At 35.5% G+C, this 14,200-nt stretch overlaps 1 protein-coding gene across 5 annotated transcripts in view; it reads right to left on the bottom strand.

Moving 5' to 3' along the window:
- Positions 1 to 6,632: 6,632 nt before the first annotated feature.
- LOC127853148 (ubiquitin carboxyl-terminal hydrolase 47-like) overlaps positions 6,633 to 14,200 on the bottom strand; it is a 79,047-nt gene continuing 71,479 nt past the window's right edge. For all 5 annotated transcript variants that reach the window (XM_052387387.1, XM_052387390.1, XM_052387388.1 and 2 more), the window contains 3 exons: positions 10,184 to 10,231; positions 9,157 to 9,359; positions 6,633 to 8,469 (listed from right to left, as the gene is read on the bottom strand). In XM_052387387.1, the coding sequence (XP_052243347.1) occupies positions 8,328 to 8,469; positions 9,157 to 9,359; positions 10,184 to 10,231 (393 nt within the window). In that variant the 3' untranslated portion in view covers positions 6,633 to 8,327. The remainder of the gene's footprint in view (positions 8,470 to 9,156; positions 9,360 to 10,183; positions 10,232 to 14,200) is intronic.

The raw sequence follows: 14,200 nt of genomic DNA, 5'->3' as shown, positions 1-14,200 counted from the left end.
CAATATATTTTATTTATTTTTCCTGCGTAAATGCATAGGATTAAAAAAATAACTACACAATGTTCATTTTTACGTGTTATTAACTTATTTTTGGTTGGGCCGCTTATATTAAGTTCGCATCGTATCGCTCACAAATATGGCGTGTTCCTTTGTTCATTCTGTTATAATTTTTGAAACTCAAATTGGCTTACTATAGAAATGCTTTCCCTTTCAATGCGACGTAAAGTGCGTTATGTGTGTTCAACGAATCCGCATCTCTTTTTATTCGATAATTGCATATTTTGTTGTTTGCATTTAAGCGTTTGTAGCCAAAGTTGTATCGTTTGATTTTCATTATAAAATAATAAAAAAATGAGCGTAAAATAAAGGACACAAATGCAAATTAAATTAATTTTGAACGAAATGTAAGTTGAATATTTAATATGATGAGTGCATTTATTTAATAGCGAAGTAACTAAGTATTATGATCTCAAATACTGATAGTTACGTATGTTGTTAACGTACCATAACGCGCAATTTTTTACGCAATTACACAAATACAAAATTTAACGGGTTTATTTTTTTAAATATTTTTAATTGATGTTTAATTATTTAATAAGTTAATAATTTGCTTTCTTAAATAAAACTTGCATCGGACGGTAATGGTCGAATCGTTGGACGTACATTACCATAATGATATTAATGTTTGATAAACAAAAACGACGTTCACTCGTAAAGATTGTAACTACGAATGCAATTCTTCATAAAATTATTACTTATAAACAACGGTATTTTCGCGTGCAATCAGTGTTGGTTATTGGTTAACAAAACATCAAAATAAGCCGTCCAATGTCTCAACTGTTTTTTATCGCGAGTTCAATATACGCGTCAATTACGTCTTCGCTAATAGCTCCCACTCACCGCAGTTCGCTAGTTAAATTTTAGCGAGTCAAAAGACAATAGTGTCATTCATCAAAATGTACCCCCCCCCCCCTGTTTGTTATCACATAGGTATTGATTAATTGCTTTATTACTTTGATTGTTGACACATTATTTATTACCGGCGATGGTGCGGCATGTTGTTCTTACTAGTCGCCAGCGCAAATTGGCAGTATGTCACGCGAAAATACGAATTATTCCATGAAAAAAAAAACATAATCAAATATTTTTTCCAGGTTTACCTTTTCCGGAAAATGTAACCGGTTAACTGGTCGTTTCGGTAGGTTTACCGGTTAACCTCTTGCATCTCTATTAAAAACGCCTTTTTTACCGACTGCGAATGATGATTCTTGAACCAATAGTTTTAATAGTCAAGAGCTTATTTTGCTTGTTTAAAATTATGAATACTTTTTTTGAATATATGAAAATTATTAAAATATCGTAATTTTACCAAACTGTGAACGAGTCCTTTTAAATGTGCGTATTAGACACACAGACATTTGCATGTAAACGAATTATGGACACAACCTATGCACTTCTAAGTCACAGTCAGGCTACCTTTAACAGACAGCAGATAATCTATCGTGAACGCACCTTTCGCTTTGCGATTTACTATCACTGCACAAATAACATTTGTAATTGGTATATGCCTGTGTTTTTTTACCCAAATTACATTTTGATGATGTCTCTTGACTTGAGAAAAAGTATTGAGGGGAAATTATTTACATCATAATCTTTCAAACTGATTTACTACAACCAGCATCAAGAGTTCTTCACATTGGGGAAGGAGAATACCCCATGACGCCGCATGTAATCGTTTTAAAAAATAATACCCGTAGGGCGCGGCTAGTTTCGACGTCAGGAACATGGTTTAAAGAAAACGTTGCAAAGGACTACTATACAAAGTCATAAATCAAATGGTACAGTTTGTTTCCTGGGAAAAATATGATGTTTCATACAAAGTACTAAATCTCTGGTTGCAGAAAAAAATATTTTAAGCTTTTTTTGCGATATAAATGTGTATAAACTTGTGACATACGGGTTTAAGGTAATGAATACTATCGGATATTATTATAATGAATACTATCGGATATTATCTATAAATATAATACTTGAATTTTGCAAATAATAAAAAAATATGTTAATTATTATTATGTAAAAATAATAATTGCATTTTAAAAATGATGTATAAATCTATTTGACATTATTATGTTTAAATAATAATTAAATTATGAAAATTATTAAGATATTCATTGGACATAATTATGTATAAAAATAATTTTCATTTAGAAACTATAATTATATCTAATAGTATAAATAAAATAAAGAAGTTTGATTAAGATATTTCGTAAAACATAGAAAACATTGTTTATGCGTTTGTCAACATTCCGCTTAAGACTGTAAACATAACGGATGCCACGACAGATAGAATATGTAATAGATGTCAAAATAATTGCTTATGAAGTGCAGTTTCCTTGCCTCGAGAATTAAAATCTAAATATATGGGCGATTTGAAATTAGTGAATGCCTAAACATTAGCTTTGTCAATATCTATAGTGGCTTTAATACGGCTTAATTAAGTAAAATGGTTACATACAATAAGTTTATTTAATCCAATTGCTTTAGACTTAATTAAACTAAAAATTATATACACACAAAACACTTGTTTTAATGTATAGAAACGAAGCGCGCTTATAAAATTCATTGCATAAAAAACACTAGATTTTTTTCCGATTTTTCGACTTAGGAAAAAGGTTCCAACGAATCTACTGCCTTCTCCCAATTCGGTTCTATGATAATTTCCTCAGAATATTCATATTTCTGCTTTGCAGACACTGTTTCCCATTTATATAATATTGAGCTTGATTTGCCAGGTCTAATTTTCGCATTTTCACGTCGCTTAGTTACTCTTCGTTTGGGCACGCCGTCCTTTTGGTGACTGTCTTATGATGACAACTTTCTTGAATCAGATGATCCACAAAACTACATGCCGGACCTTTGGATTGTTTTTCGCCGTGACGCCTTGATAGAATATTTGAAGGATGAATTAATTACCCAGCATAACAATCGCAACACTTTTGACAGAGATCGTCACTGTGGAAACTTTATCATTCCGGTCAAAACGATTTGCATTCGGCCTAAGTTCCGGAGAAACGCATGTTTTTACGAAAACTTCATCTTGTTTACCTGTATCATGACAATTTTAAACGGACCTTTTCACGTTTTGGTAATTGACAAAATTGAAAAAAAATGTTTCAGATTCGCACATTTTCGTTGTTGTTATGATATTTGTGAGGAAATTTTAAAACTGAATATTTACTATGTTCTTAAATATCCATTATATGCATCTTTTGAAGATTTAAAACCCTGAAAATTATAGGGCGTTGCAACCCGTAACGATTGAATAATTTGGAGAGTTTTGTTGTTGTCGTTAGGCTTCTGCTTCTGTACAATGCAGTGCCTGTTATGGCGTAGGCACCGTGTGTGGAGTGTAAGTAGCACTGCGGGAGGGCCGTCTTGAAAACCTCAATTGTATGTGCACATGCGATGTTATTATCAAGGTGGTTCCAATCCACCGCAGTCTTACTTAAAGACGAGTTTTTGTACTGCTCACTATTGACCGATTTCACCTTCAAGCCTCTGTTGCTTTTTTATGCTGTAGCGTTCCGTGATTGTTGTTTTGAAGTCTTTGTCGGTTTAAACTTTTAATTGGCTCTTGTTTTTTGCTGGTTGCATGTATTCTTTGACCTGTAATACTAATATCTTTCTTCCTCTGTATTCAACTAACAATCACAGCAATCTTTACCTGAAGAATTACCATTTGCTTTATCTAATTGTAGGCTAGAAGCTTATTTGTAGCTTAATTGCCGAAATAAATGTTGTTGTTGTTGTTGTTGTTGTTGTTTTGTATTCGCCCGGTGGTATAACTGGCACAATCCTTTCGATTACCTTGTATAGGAAGATAAGCCGGCTGGATCTTCTGCGATCATGGAGTGGTGGAAGTTAAAGGTCCTTTAGCACCCTTGTTACACAGCCTTCACTTCTATCTTGATAATTGTTTGTTATGAAGCGTGCTGCTTGTTTTTGCAAGCGTTCGATCTTTTCTATGTCATTTTTAAGGTAGGGGTCCTAGATGATAGCCCAAGTCTTCTACAATCTTTAGAACAATTTCTCAGGTTTCTTCTTACAAAAGTAATTTGGTGATCATTTTGGTTTCTAATTTTGCGATAAAGTAAGCAATCGTCTGCAAATAATCTGATCTGTGAGTGTGCTGTTCCTGATATGTCATTGATATCGCAGAGGAATAATAATGGCCCACTAACAGTACCTTGAGGTACCCCAGAGTCTACTGTCACTTTCTTTGAACATTCCCCATCGACAACTACCGGCATATATCTGGTTGTTAAAAAGTTTCTGATCCAGATGTGAATGGGTCCTTTGATACCAAAGCTATTTAGTTTTGTACGGAGTTCTTCATGAGAAACGGTGTCGAACGCTTTCGAGAAGTCTAAGATCATAACATCTGTTTGGTATCCTTCATCATTTTTTTAGCTAATCTTCAAGTGTCACAACAAGCTGGGTCTCACACAAATATCCTGATCTAAAGCCATGGTTTAAAATGGTTAAAGTTTTTTTTATCCAAATGATTCAATAAGTGTTTGCAAATAATGTGTTCTTAAATTTAACAGGTTACTGTGGTTAATGACAGGTAGTTCTTTGCCGCATGTACTCCTTTCTTAAAAATGGGCGATATATTAGCATTTATCCAGTCACTAGGAAACTCTCCAATTGGAACAGATTTTTGAAATATCGATGTAAAGGCGGGCGCAAGTTGCTTTTAAAGTTTTCGAGAATAACATTATTATTACAATCTAATCTGGTCCAACGGCTTTTGAAGTGTTTATGTTCGATAAAAGTTTTGTAACGCCGGGCACCGTGATATCTAGATTCGGTAAAGAATGTTTATAATTCTTTTCTAGCGATGGTAATTGCGCTTAGAATGTTTCATGAACACAGAACTAAATTGATCAACTAGTATTTCTGCTTTGTCCTTAGCATCACTTATATTTTGTGACACTACGAGGATTGCTCGTATAAAGAAAAAAATATATCATTTTCTCTATGTGCACGGATTGCATAAAGTAATGGGCAAATAAATGTGTAAAATGGGTAAAAAAATAATTTCACTAATAACATGCGACGCACATGATAATAACTTCTGACCCAGGAGTCAGATCAAAATTCCAAATAGTGCACCGTCGCACATATGCTCATAGCTACCATGTATGTAAGCGTCAAGGTTCTAGTGCTAATAGTGTAGGAGATAGTGGTCGATGGGGGTCGGGGTGGGGCCCAAAATTTTGTTATAACATAACTTCTTCATTTATTCACCAATTGACTTCAAATTAATACTGAACATCTCTTATGACAACACGGTCTATCTCGACCAACCATGTCCACATTACCCACCCAAGGGCCATTGATAAAGGTAAAGGCAGCTTGGTTCCTAGCCTCTTTCAAATTTATCGATAGGTCCACCGGAACTACTTCCCAGTACCCCCATTTTTTCGTACCCAAAATTTTTCGTACCCATTTTTGTTTCGTACCCATTGTTTTTCGTTCTCAAATTGTGTTCGTACCCAAATTTGTTTTCAAACCCCAATTTCCCCGCACCCCAAAAAAAAATTTCGTATCTATAATTTTTCATACCCAATTTTGTGTTCGTATTTTTATTTTCTACCCTATTTTTGTTCATACCCAATTTTTTTCGTACCCAATAATTTGTTGTACCCACATTTTTTTTCGTACCCAAATTTTGTTTGGGCATAATTTTTTTGTACCCAAAATTTTCGTACCATCATTCACAATGGTGGAGATGTAGATAAATGGATCATTTTATATCCATCCTCTTCAAAAGCATTGTCACACCAGTAATGTCAGTACTTTGATTCTTATTTGTCATTGATTATTCCCATGCTCCAAATTGGAGCGGGGAGGATTATGTGGTTATCTCAGCTGTCTGTCCGTCCGTCCTGGATACTATCTCCTCTTACACTATTAGCAAAGGAACCTTGAAACTTAAACACATGGTAGCAATGAGCATATTTGCCAAAGTGCACTATTTGGCATTTTGATCTGACCTCTGGGTCAAAAGTTATGGGGGTTGAGATGGAGCCAGGTCAGAGATTACCACTCTTTTTTTAGGTTATTTTACATTAACTTCTTCATTTCTACACCGATTCACTTCTAATTGATAATGAACTTCTCTTAGGACAATATGGTCAATCTCAACTATGCATAACATAACCGATTCAAATTCAAATTAATACTTAACATCTCTTTTGACAACATGGTCTATCTCGACCATCCATTTCTACATAACCCACCCCAGAGCCCCACCTTGCACACCCAAAATTGACTTTTAATATAATTCTATGCGACGTGGGGATACGAGTCAGCCTTTGCCGCACCATTTCTAGTTTAAAAAACATGTTTTTTATTGGAGCTTTTAAGATGTTTTTATTTATTAATATAAAGCATTTAATGACAAACTTAACTACATGCCAAAATCTGTGAAAAGGTCCCTTTAAAACAAAGACACGAAAGCTCAAGAATACAAAGAAGTGTTTAAATAATACACAGTTTTGTTGTAGCGCTGATTATAACAGATAACGTATATGGCGTAATTGTTTGTACATGTGAAAACACACATGTAAATATGACGCATGTTTATTTTCAATCTACAGCAGGTTTATGTTCATAAACATACATAATAATATTTTTACATTTCCTCTCCCATACAAACTAGCAATATGCATACAGCCACTATTCACGTCTCTACACTTTAGCAAACGTAGTTCATCTATACAAATTAAAATCAATTAACAATTACATGACAGTTGAGCTACAAAAAACTGACTATAAAACGATTGTATATATTTATATTGAACAATTTAATGATAATTTCTTATTGTGATGCAAACTTATTCTGTAAAAGAATCTCCGTTAACAACAGCATGCCGTGGGATAGGTATTGAACAACCTTTGTAGCAAATGAACACCAGTAAGCAATGATGAAAGAATTAATATAAAGTAGTTTGATGTTAATTTTAAGGATACAGAATGCAAATTAAATAATACAATTTTTATTAGAATAGTAGCTATCCAATCAAATAGACTAGCATTACACAATTTGAAATGCATCATGAAAGATAATGTGTCACGCATGAATGATTTCTCTGAGCTGTGTCATGAACATACACGTCACGTCGTAACTTTCACGCTTTTTACAGGCATAAACCAACCAGTACCTGCTCATTTTTCTATTCCGTAAAAAAATGCGATGGTGTACTCGAAATTTATATTAAGACATATGTACGTTGTGTAACGCGTTATTAGAAACTACACTTGTTATGTATGTTAAATAAAGAAACAACATATTTTAGCCTCACTCTAGGAAATCAGGGTTCAACACATGTGTATTAAGGGTCGTCCTAGATTAGCCTGTGCATTCCGCACATGCTTATCATGAACAACAATTTCCGACTCAACTGCTTTTATACTAAAAAGAGACTTCATTATTCCAACCAAAAATACCATAAAAGCGGAAAGTGTTGTCCCTGAATTGACAATGCATACTGTATGAGCTAATCTGGGACGACACTACACACATGTATAAAGCCTTGTTCCCAGATCAAGCATTTTCGTAAATGTAAGATTCTCAGATCTCTTGAATGATGAGTCAGACTTTGAATTAGGATCAAAATTTCACTAGTCTAAATTAACTTAAAAACGTTTAACCAAATGACATTCAAAATGCGAGAAATGTGTAGCCAGTGTTCTAATATGGAAATGCAACATAATTTTAGTGAGTCAAAATATTTTCTTTTTTCTCAATCCAAGTTTTTGTTGGTGAATTCAGGACCTACCTGGTAAACCACTTTCAAACAAAAGGATTTTACAGTAAACATGTCAAGCAAAATAACTTCATTCTCTGGATCCAAAATTTACATTCAGTAAATTACAATAATGAACTCATTTTATTTACATTCAATACATTAAAAAATTAGCAATATGCAAATAAAACAAATGATATTCTGACATTGTTCTAACGGTAGGACGACGGAAAATTGCATTTCTGAAACATACGCAAACAAAATAAAACTAACATTGTAAATGTATCTCTTTCAATAACTATACATTAATATTAAATAATAAATACAGATTATACATTTTGCAAAATGGCATCACAAAGTTATGGGGGTATAATCAACAGAACTCTATAATATATTATTATATTGTACGATTGCTTTGTTAACATATATATATACATATATATATGAGCTTCTTTATCCTTCAGAATACACAAATATTTGACCAGAATTGATTTGAGTTGCACTTTTCATTTGTTAATCAAGATCTGGAGTTGCCGTGTCGACAGTAGTTGTTTTTGATTCTGCAGTCATGGAAACAGATGGATTCTCTTCAGTGTAGATCTTTAAAGCCCGTTCTTTCCTTGGGGAGTATGTGACCTTTTGTGTTGTTCTGGATCTGTGAAACACAGGATACACAAAGATAAAATAAAGATAAAAATCCAACAATGCTGGATAATACCTCCCAGGGCCATTGTGATATGGCTTATATTTCGTAATATGACCCTGACCTTCAAATAAGGGACAGGGCTCTAAAAGTTATTTGAAAGTCCATTCTTGATTCCCAAAGATATGCTCTTTACATAGTGTTCTCAGTTTGTTTCCTAAATCTAATCTTGGACCTTGAAAAAGTCCTTGTCCCACAACATACGGCGCTAAGTTTTGCATGCAACACTAAATCGCATTGTGGGTATCCATCTTTGCCAAACATGTAATGCTTTGTTGCTTATGTGAATTTCCTACATATCACCTTTATGTGGCCATTAGTTTTTTGAAAATCCATCCAAGGTGGAAAAGATTATGTTCCAGATAATGTCTACTTCACTATTTGCACACTTGTCAATGCTAAGGGATTCCAATAAAAGGGCCATTCGTAAAAACATATGAGATGAGCTGTCTGAAAACTGGGCTTTATCTTCAAAGGCATATCAGGGATGACTCTTAACGCACATGCATTAAGTCCCGTTATCCCAGAGCAAGGCTTATATAGCCCCATTGGTGCAAATAGGTACCATGTGTAAGTAAAATCAAATGGTTCATGGTACCTTTCTGCTCTAATGGGGCGATATATGAAACAACTACACACCTGGCATTCTCTTTAACTTCAATCTCTTTGCGTTGAGTCTCCGAGAGGTCAGCTAGCTTTTCCTCGCTGTCTCGGTAGTAGACCAGACAGCCGTCATCACATATGTACAGCGGATACATGGACAGGGTCGTCACAGAAACATTCCAGTCAAGGTCATTGTGGATCTCCAGCAGGGAAATGTCGTACGGAAATGTGCCCTTTCCCTGGAAAAAAGATTGTGGAGGAGAAGCATTATTTTTTACTGATTAAATTTTACAGTTCCTAAATATTTAGGAATGTATAATTCAATTAGCAAAATCACATAAAATGACACAAAACGTTATCACCAGTTGTTTGCCCCTCTCTCTTGATATATAGTATTTAAATTATTAGTAAACAAGCGATGTGTTTGTGAAACACTATGTCCCCTAAAATTTGACCTTTGACCTTGAAGGATGACCTTGACCTTTCACCACTCACAATGTGCAGCTCCATGAGATACACATGCATACCAAATATCAAGTTGCTATCTTCAATATTTCATCAGTGTACATTAAATTAGCGATTTTAACCCATGTATTTGACCTTTGACCTTAAAGGATGACCTTGACCTTTCACCACTCAAAATGTGCAGCTCTATGAGATACACATGCATGTCAAATATGAAGTTGCTATCTTCAATATTGCAAAAGTTATTGCAAATGTTAAAGTTTGCACAAACAAACACACAAACCAACCAACCAACCAACAGACAGGGCAAAAACAATATGTCCCCCACTATAGTAGTGGGGGACATAATTAATACTGGTGAAGATTTGTTGAAAATTGTTTGACATGGCATGCTAAAATCTTATCTTTTAGACAATTTCCATAAAACAAGTGCCATACTTTTGCAACTTACAACGTCAATTTGGTTCATCATCAAATGTGTCCGAATTAATAGTAACTTCAACGACTTTCATCTTTAAAGAAGCTCCAGTTTATGTTTGCAATTTTCAACACATTAATCTGTATATCAAGATATATTTCCAATGTTTTGGCACTTTACCTTTGCTATGTCTATATCTTCAATGTTTAAGCCACTTAGTTCAGATATCTGAAATTACCACAAACATACCATTAAACATGCAACGCTAACACATGGTTTTACATGTCATTTCATTTCCCTTTTCTTGCGACAAAGAATAAGAAAAAAAGTAAAAGTGAACTTTTAAATTTTAAATCAACAACATAACAATATGATACAACTATTTGAAAAAAAAGTTATACAAGTTTGTAAAGTATCATGAAAAAACTGCATACTGCTATAACTTTCTGTCAATATTTAATTATATGGTGTAATAAATCAGGATTTCAGCAGTGGTAACTATAAGACTATGCTAGCGTTACCGATCGCCGAAATCGCCATTGGCGATTAACAATTCCTAGCTGGCGATTAAAAATAAGATTTCCATGAAATTGGCGATTGAAAAAAAAGACCCTATGCTTTACAAATGCACACTATAAATGCCTGTTTTCAGGCCGTAGAAATCGCCAGAAACATTGCTAAGATTACACAGATAACACCCTTACTGGAAAGGCCCCTGAGGATAATGACGACCGCGTAGGTCGATAATCCAGATGGCTAATGTCTTTATTGGTCACGCTTTACAGTGCGACCAGACTTTTCGAACATTTGGGTTACTTTCACTGAATCACTGAAGCGTGCCGTGTAATGACATATGGTATAGATGTTACGATTCAACGTTATCGAATCGACCAGTACGGAATTGTCATTTAATCAGATGGGCGGAGTTATGGCATTGACATAGCCACTATAAACTAATTTCCCAAGAAACAACGATTTTGATTGGCTAAAAAAAGTAGATAAGAGTAACTTCCCTTTACGGTCGCTATGCGACTTGAAAGACCGATTTAGAAAGTGAGTTGCAGATTCCGGGAAAAATGTATGCTGCAAGCAAAAATGGAAAGTCGAAGCAACAGAAATTAAAACAATTCTTTAGAAAAGAAAGCGGACAGAATAATGTAAACCCAGGAGATGACCGAATGTTAGGTTCGCGATCGGAGGACGTCTAAAATAGTGCAGACGTGAATGCAGAATCGGAAACGTCTACCTGTCAAGTCTCACGGTTTCGTCGTGAGTCTCACGGTTTTAGACATGCAATAACGGTCTCATGCTGACTACTGGGCTCGCGCTGTCGTTCGCCATTTGAGCCATTTGCGAAAATATTGAGAATTTGGCTCAAGAAAATTCTGATTTGCGAAAATGCTAAAATCTCGTTAAATTTCATTGAATACATCCGCCATTTAATCCAGACTGGTTTTCTATATTTTTCTCTTTGTTTCAATGAAAGTGTTCGCAATTTGAACAATAAACGAAAACCGGTCTGCACCAGAACATGAGACATCGATGGACCTTATTGTTATTGAAGCGCACGTGGTAGCTGGCCAATCAACATTGAGTTCGCTCACGGATAAAATGCGTGAGAAATTACTTAGTCACTAAGTAATTTCTCACGCATTTCTTCAAAAACAAAAACAAACAAGAGCACCGCCTTGCGGGTGCAGACCGCTCATCTATTTTCTTTTTAAAGGTGAAGGGACTCTCATTTTCAATCACAAAGGAGGGAGGAGTGGAGTGAAGAGGGGTGTATAGTGTGGGGTTGTGGACATTTATTACATTATCTTCCAAAAAAGCGAAAAAAAAAAAAAAAAAAAAAATGGGGGGGGGGGGTTGGGGGGGGGGGGTTGGGGGGGGGGGGTTGGGGGGGCGATGGGAGGGGGGGGGGGTTTGGGTGCGATGGTTGGACGGTATTTCAAACATAACAGTTTTAAAAAAAAAATGGGAGGGGGGGGGGGGGGTATAGTGTGAGGGTGTGGTGGTAATTTGTGAGATGATCTTAAAAAAAAAAAAAAAAAAAAAAAAAAAAAATGGGGGGGGGTGGGGGGGGGTGGGGTGGGGGGGGGGGGGTGGGGGGGTATAGTGTGAGGGTGTGGTGGTCATTTGTGAGATGATCTTAAAAAAAAAAAAAAAAAAAAAAAAAAAATAGGGGGGGGGGGAGGGGGGAGGGGGGGGGAGGGGGGAGGGGAGGAGGGCACGGGGGATGGTTTGGGTGGAGTCTATTGTGGTATGTCAGGTAAGAGTAGTTTCATCAAAGTATCAATCAAATCTAATCATAAATAAAGAAGTTATGGCAATTTTAGCAAAATTTAATAATTTGACCTTGAGAGTCAAGGTCATTCAAAGGTCAAAGTAAAATTCAAGTTGCCAGGTACAGTAACCTCATGATAGCATGTAAGTATTTGAAGTTTGAAAGCAATAGCCTTGATACTTAAGAAGTAAAGTGGATCGAAACACAAAATTTAACCATATATTCAAAGTTACTAAGTCAAAAAAGGGCCATAATTCCGTAACAATGACAACCAGAGTTATAAAACTTGTCCTTTTACTGTACCCTTATGATAGTTTGTGAGTGTTCCAAGTATGAAAGCAATATCTATGATACTTTAGGGGTAAAGTGGACCAAAACATAAATCTTAACCAAATTTTCAATTTTCTAAGTATAAAGGGCCCATAATTCCGTCCAAATGCCAGTCAGAGTTACATAACTTTGCCTGCACGGTCCCCTTATGATAGTTCATAAATCTTGCAAGTATGAAAGCAATAGCTTTGATACTGTAGGAATAAAGTGGACCTAAACACAAAACTTAATCAAATTTTCAATTTTCTAAGTATAAAAAGGGCACATAATTCTGTCAAAATGCCAGTCAGAGTTACATTACTTTGCCTGCACAGTCCCCTTATGATAGTTAGTAAGTGTTGCAAGTATGAAAGCAATAGCTTTGATGCTTAAGGAATAAAATGGACCTAAACACAAAACTTAACCAAAATTGTCAATTTTCTAAGTATAAAAAGGGCACATAATTCTGTAAAAATGCATGCCAGAGTTATCTAACTTTGCCTGCCCAGTCCCCTCATGATAGTAAGTAAGTGTACCAAGTTTGAATGCAATAGCATTGATACTTACTGAGAAAAGTGGAACTAAACGCAAAACTTAACCAAAATTTTCAATTTTTTAGGTATAAAAAGGGCACATAATTCTGTCAAAATGCACGCCAGAGTTATCTAACTTTGCCTGCCCAGTCCCCTCATGATAGTAAGTAAGTGTACCAAGTTTGAATGCAATACCATTGATACTTTCTGAGAAAAGTGGACCTAAACGCAAAACTTAACCGGACGCCGACGCCAACGCCAACGCCAACGCCAACGCCGACGCCAAGGTGATGACAATAGCTCATAATTTTTTTTCAAAAAATAGATGAGCTAAAAATGAAAAAATGTAATGTTTGGATTTTATAAAATGTCGTATAATTACTACCGAGACGGTCTTAGTGGTTTCAAACCTAAATACCACATGTACCGAAAAATGTTTAACGGTGTTAATGTATCATTATCACTACGCCACTGGTGTCTATGTAAACAAAAAAAGAGGGCCAAGATGGCCCTAGTTCGCTCACCTGAGAGGGGTCGGTTCATTCAATCTTTACTTAATTCAAACTTGACCTAGATATTGTCCAGACAAACAGGATATGGTCAAGTTTCATCATTATTTCATCTGCGAGTCATGATCAATGCACCTATGAAGTTTCATGATCCTAGGCGTAAGCATTCTTGAGTCATCATCCCGAAACCATTTTTCTAAGTTGAGTCACCGTGACCTTGACAGCCATTGTGTTAATACGTTTTTTGGCACTGTGACTTTGACCTAGTGACCTGATAATCAATAGGGGCCATTTGCGAGTCATGATCCATATATCTATATACATGTATCATATATGAAGTTTCATGAACCTAGGCATAAGCGTTCTTGAGTTATCATCCAGAAACCATTTTACTATTTCAGGTCACCTTGACCTTTGACCTAGTGACCTGAAAATCAGCAGGGGTCATCTTCGAGTCATGATCAATGTACCTATAAGTTTCATGATCCTAGGCATAAGTGTTCTTGAGTTATCATCTGGAAACCATTTTACTATTTCGGGTCATCATGACCTTGACCTTTGA

Source organism: Dreissena polymorpha, chromosome 12 (assembly GCF_020536995.1).
Source record: "Dreissena polymorpha isolate Duluth1 chromosome 12, UMN_Dpol_1.0, whole genome shotgun sequence".
In the NCBI taxonomy this organism is placed as follows: domain Eukaryota; kingdom Metazoa; phylum Mollusca; class Bivalvia; order Myida; family Dreissenidae; genus Dreissena; species Dreissena polymorpha.
Note: the sequence above shows the minus strand (reverse complement) of the source record. Positions and strands in the feature narration are given on the sequence as shown.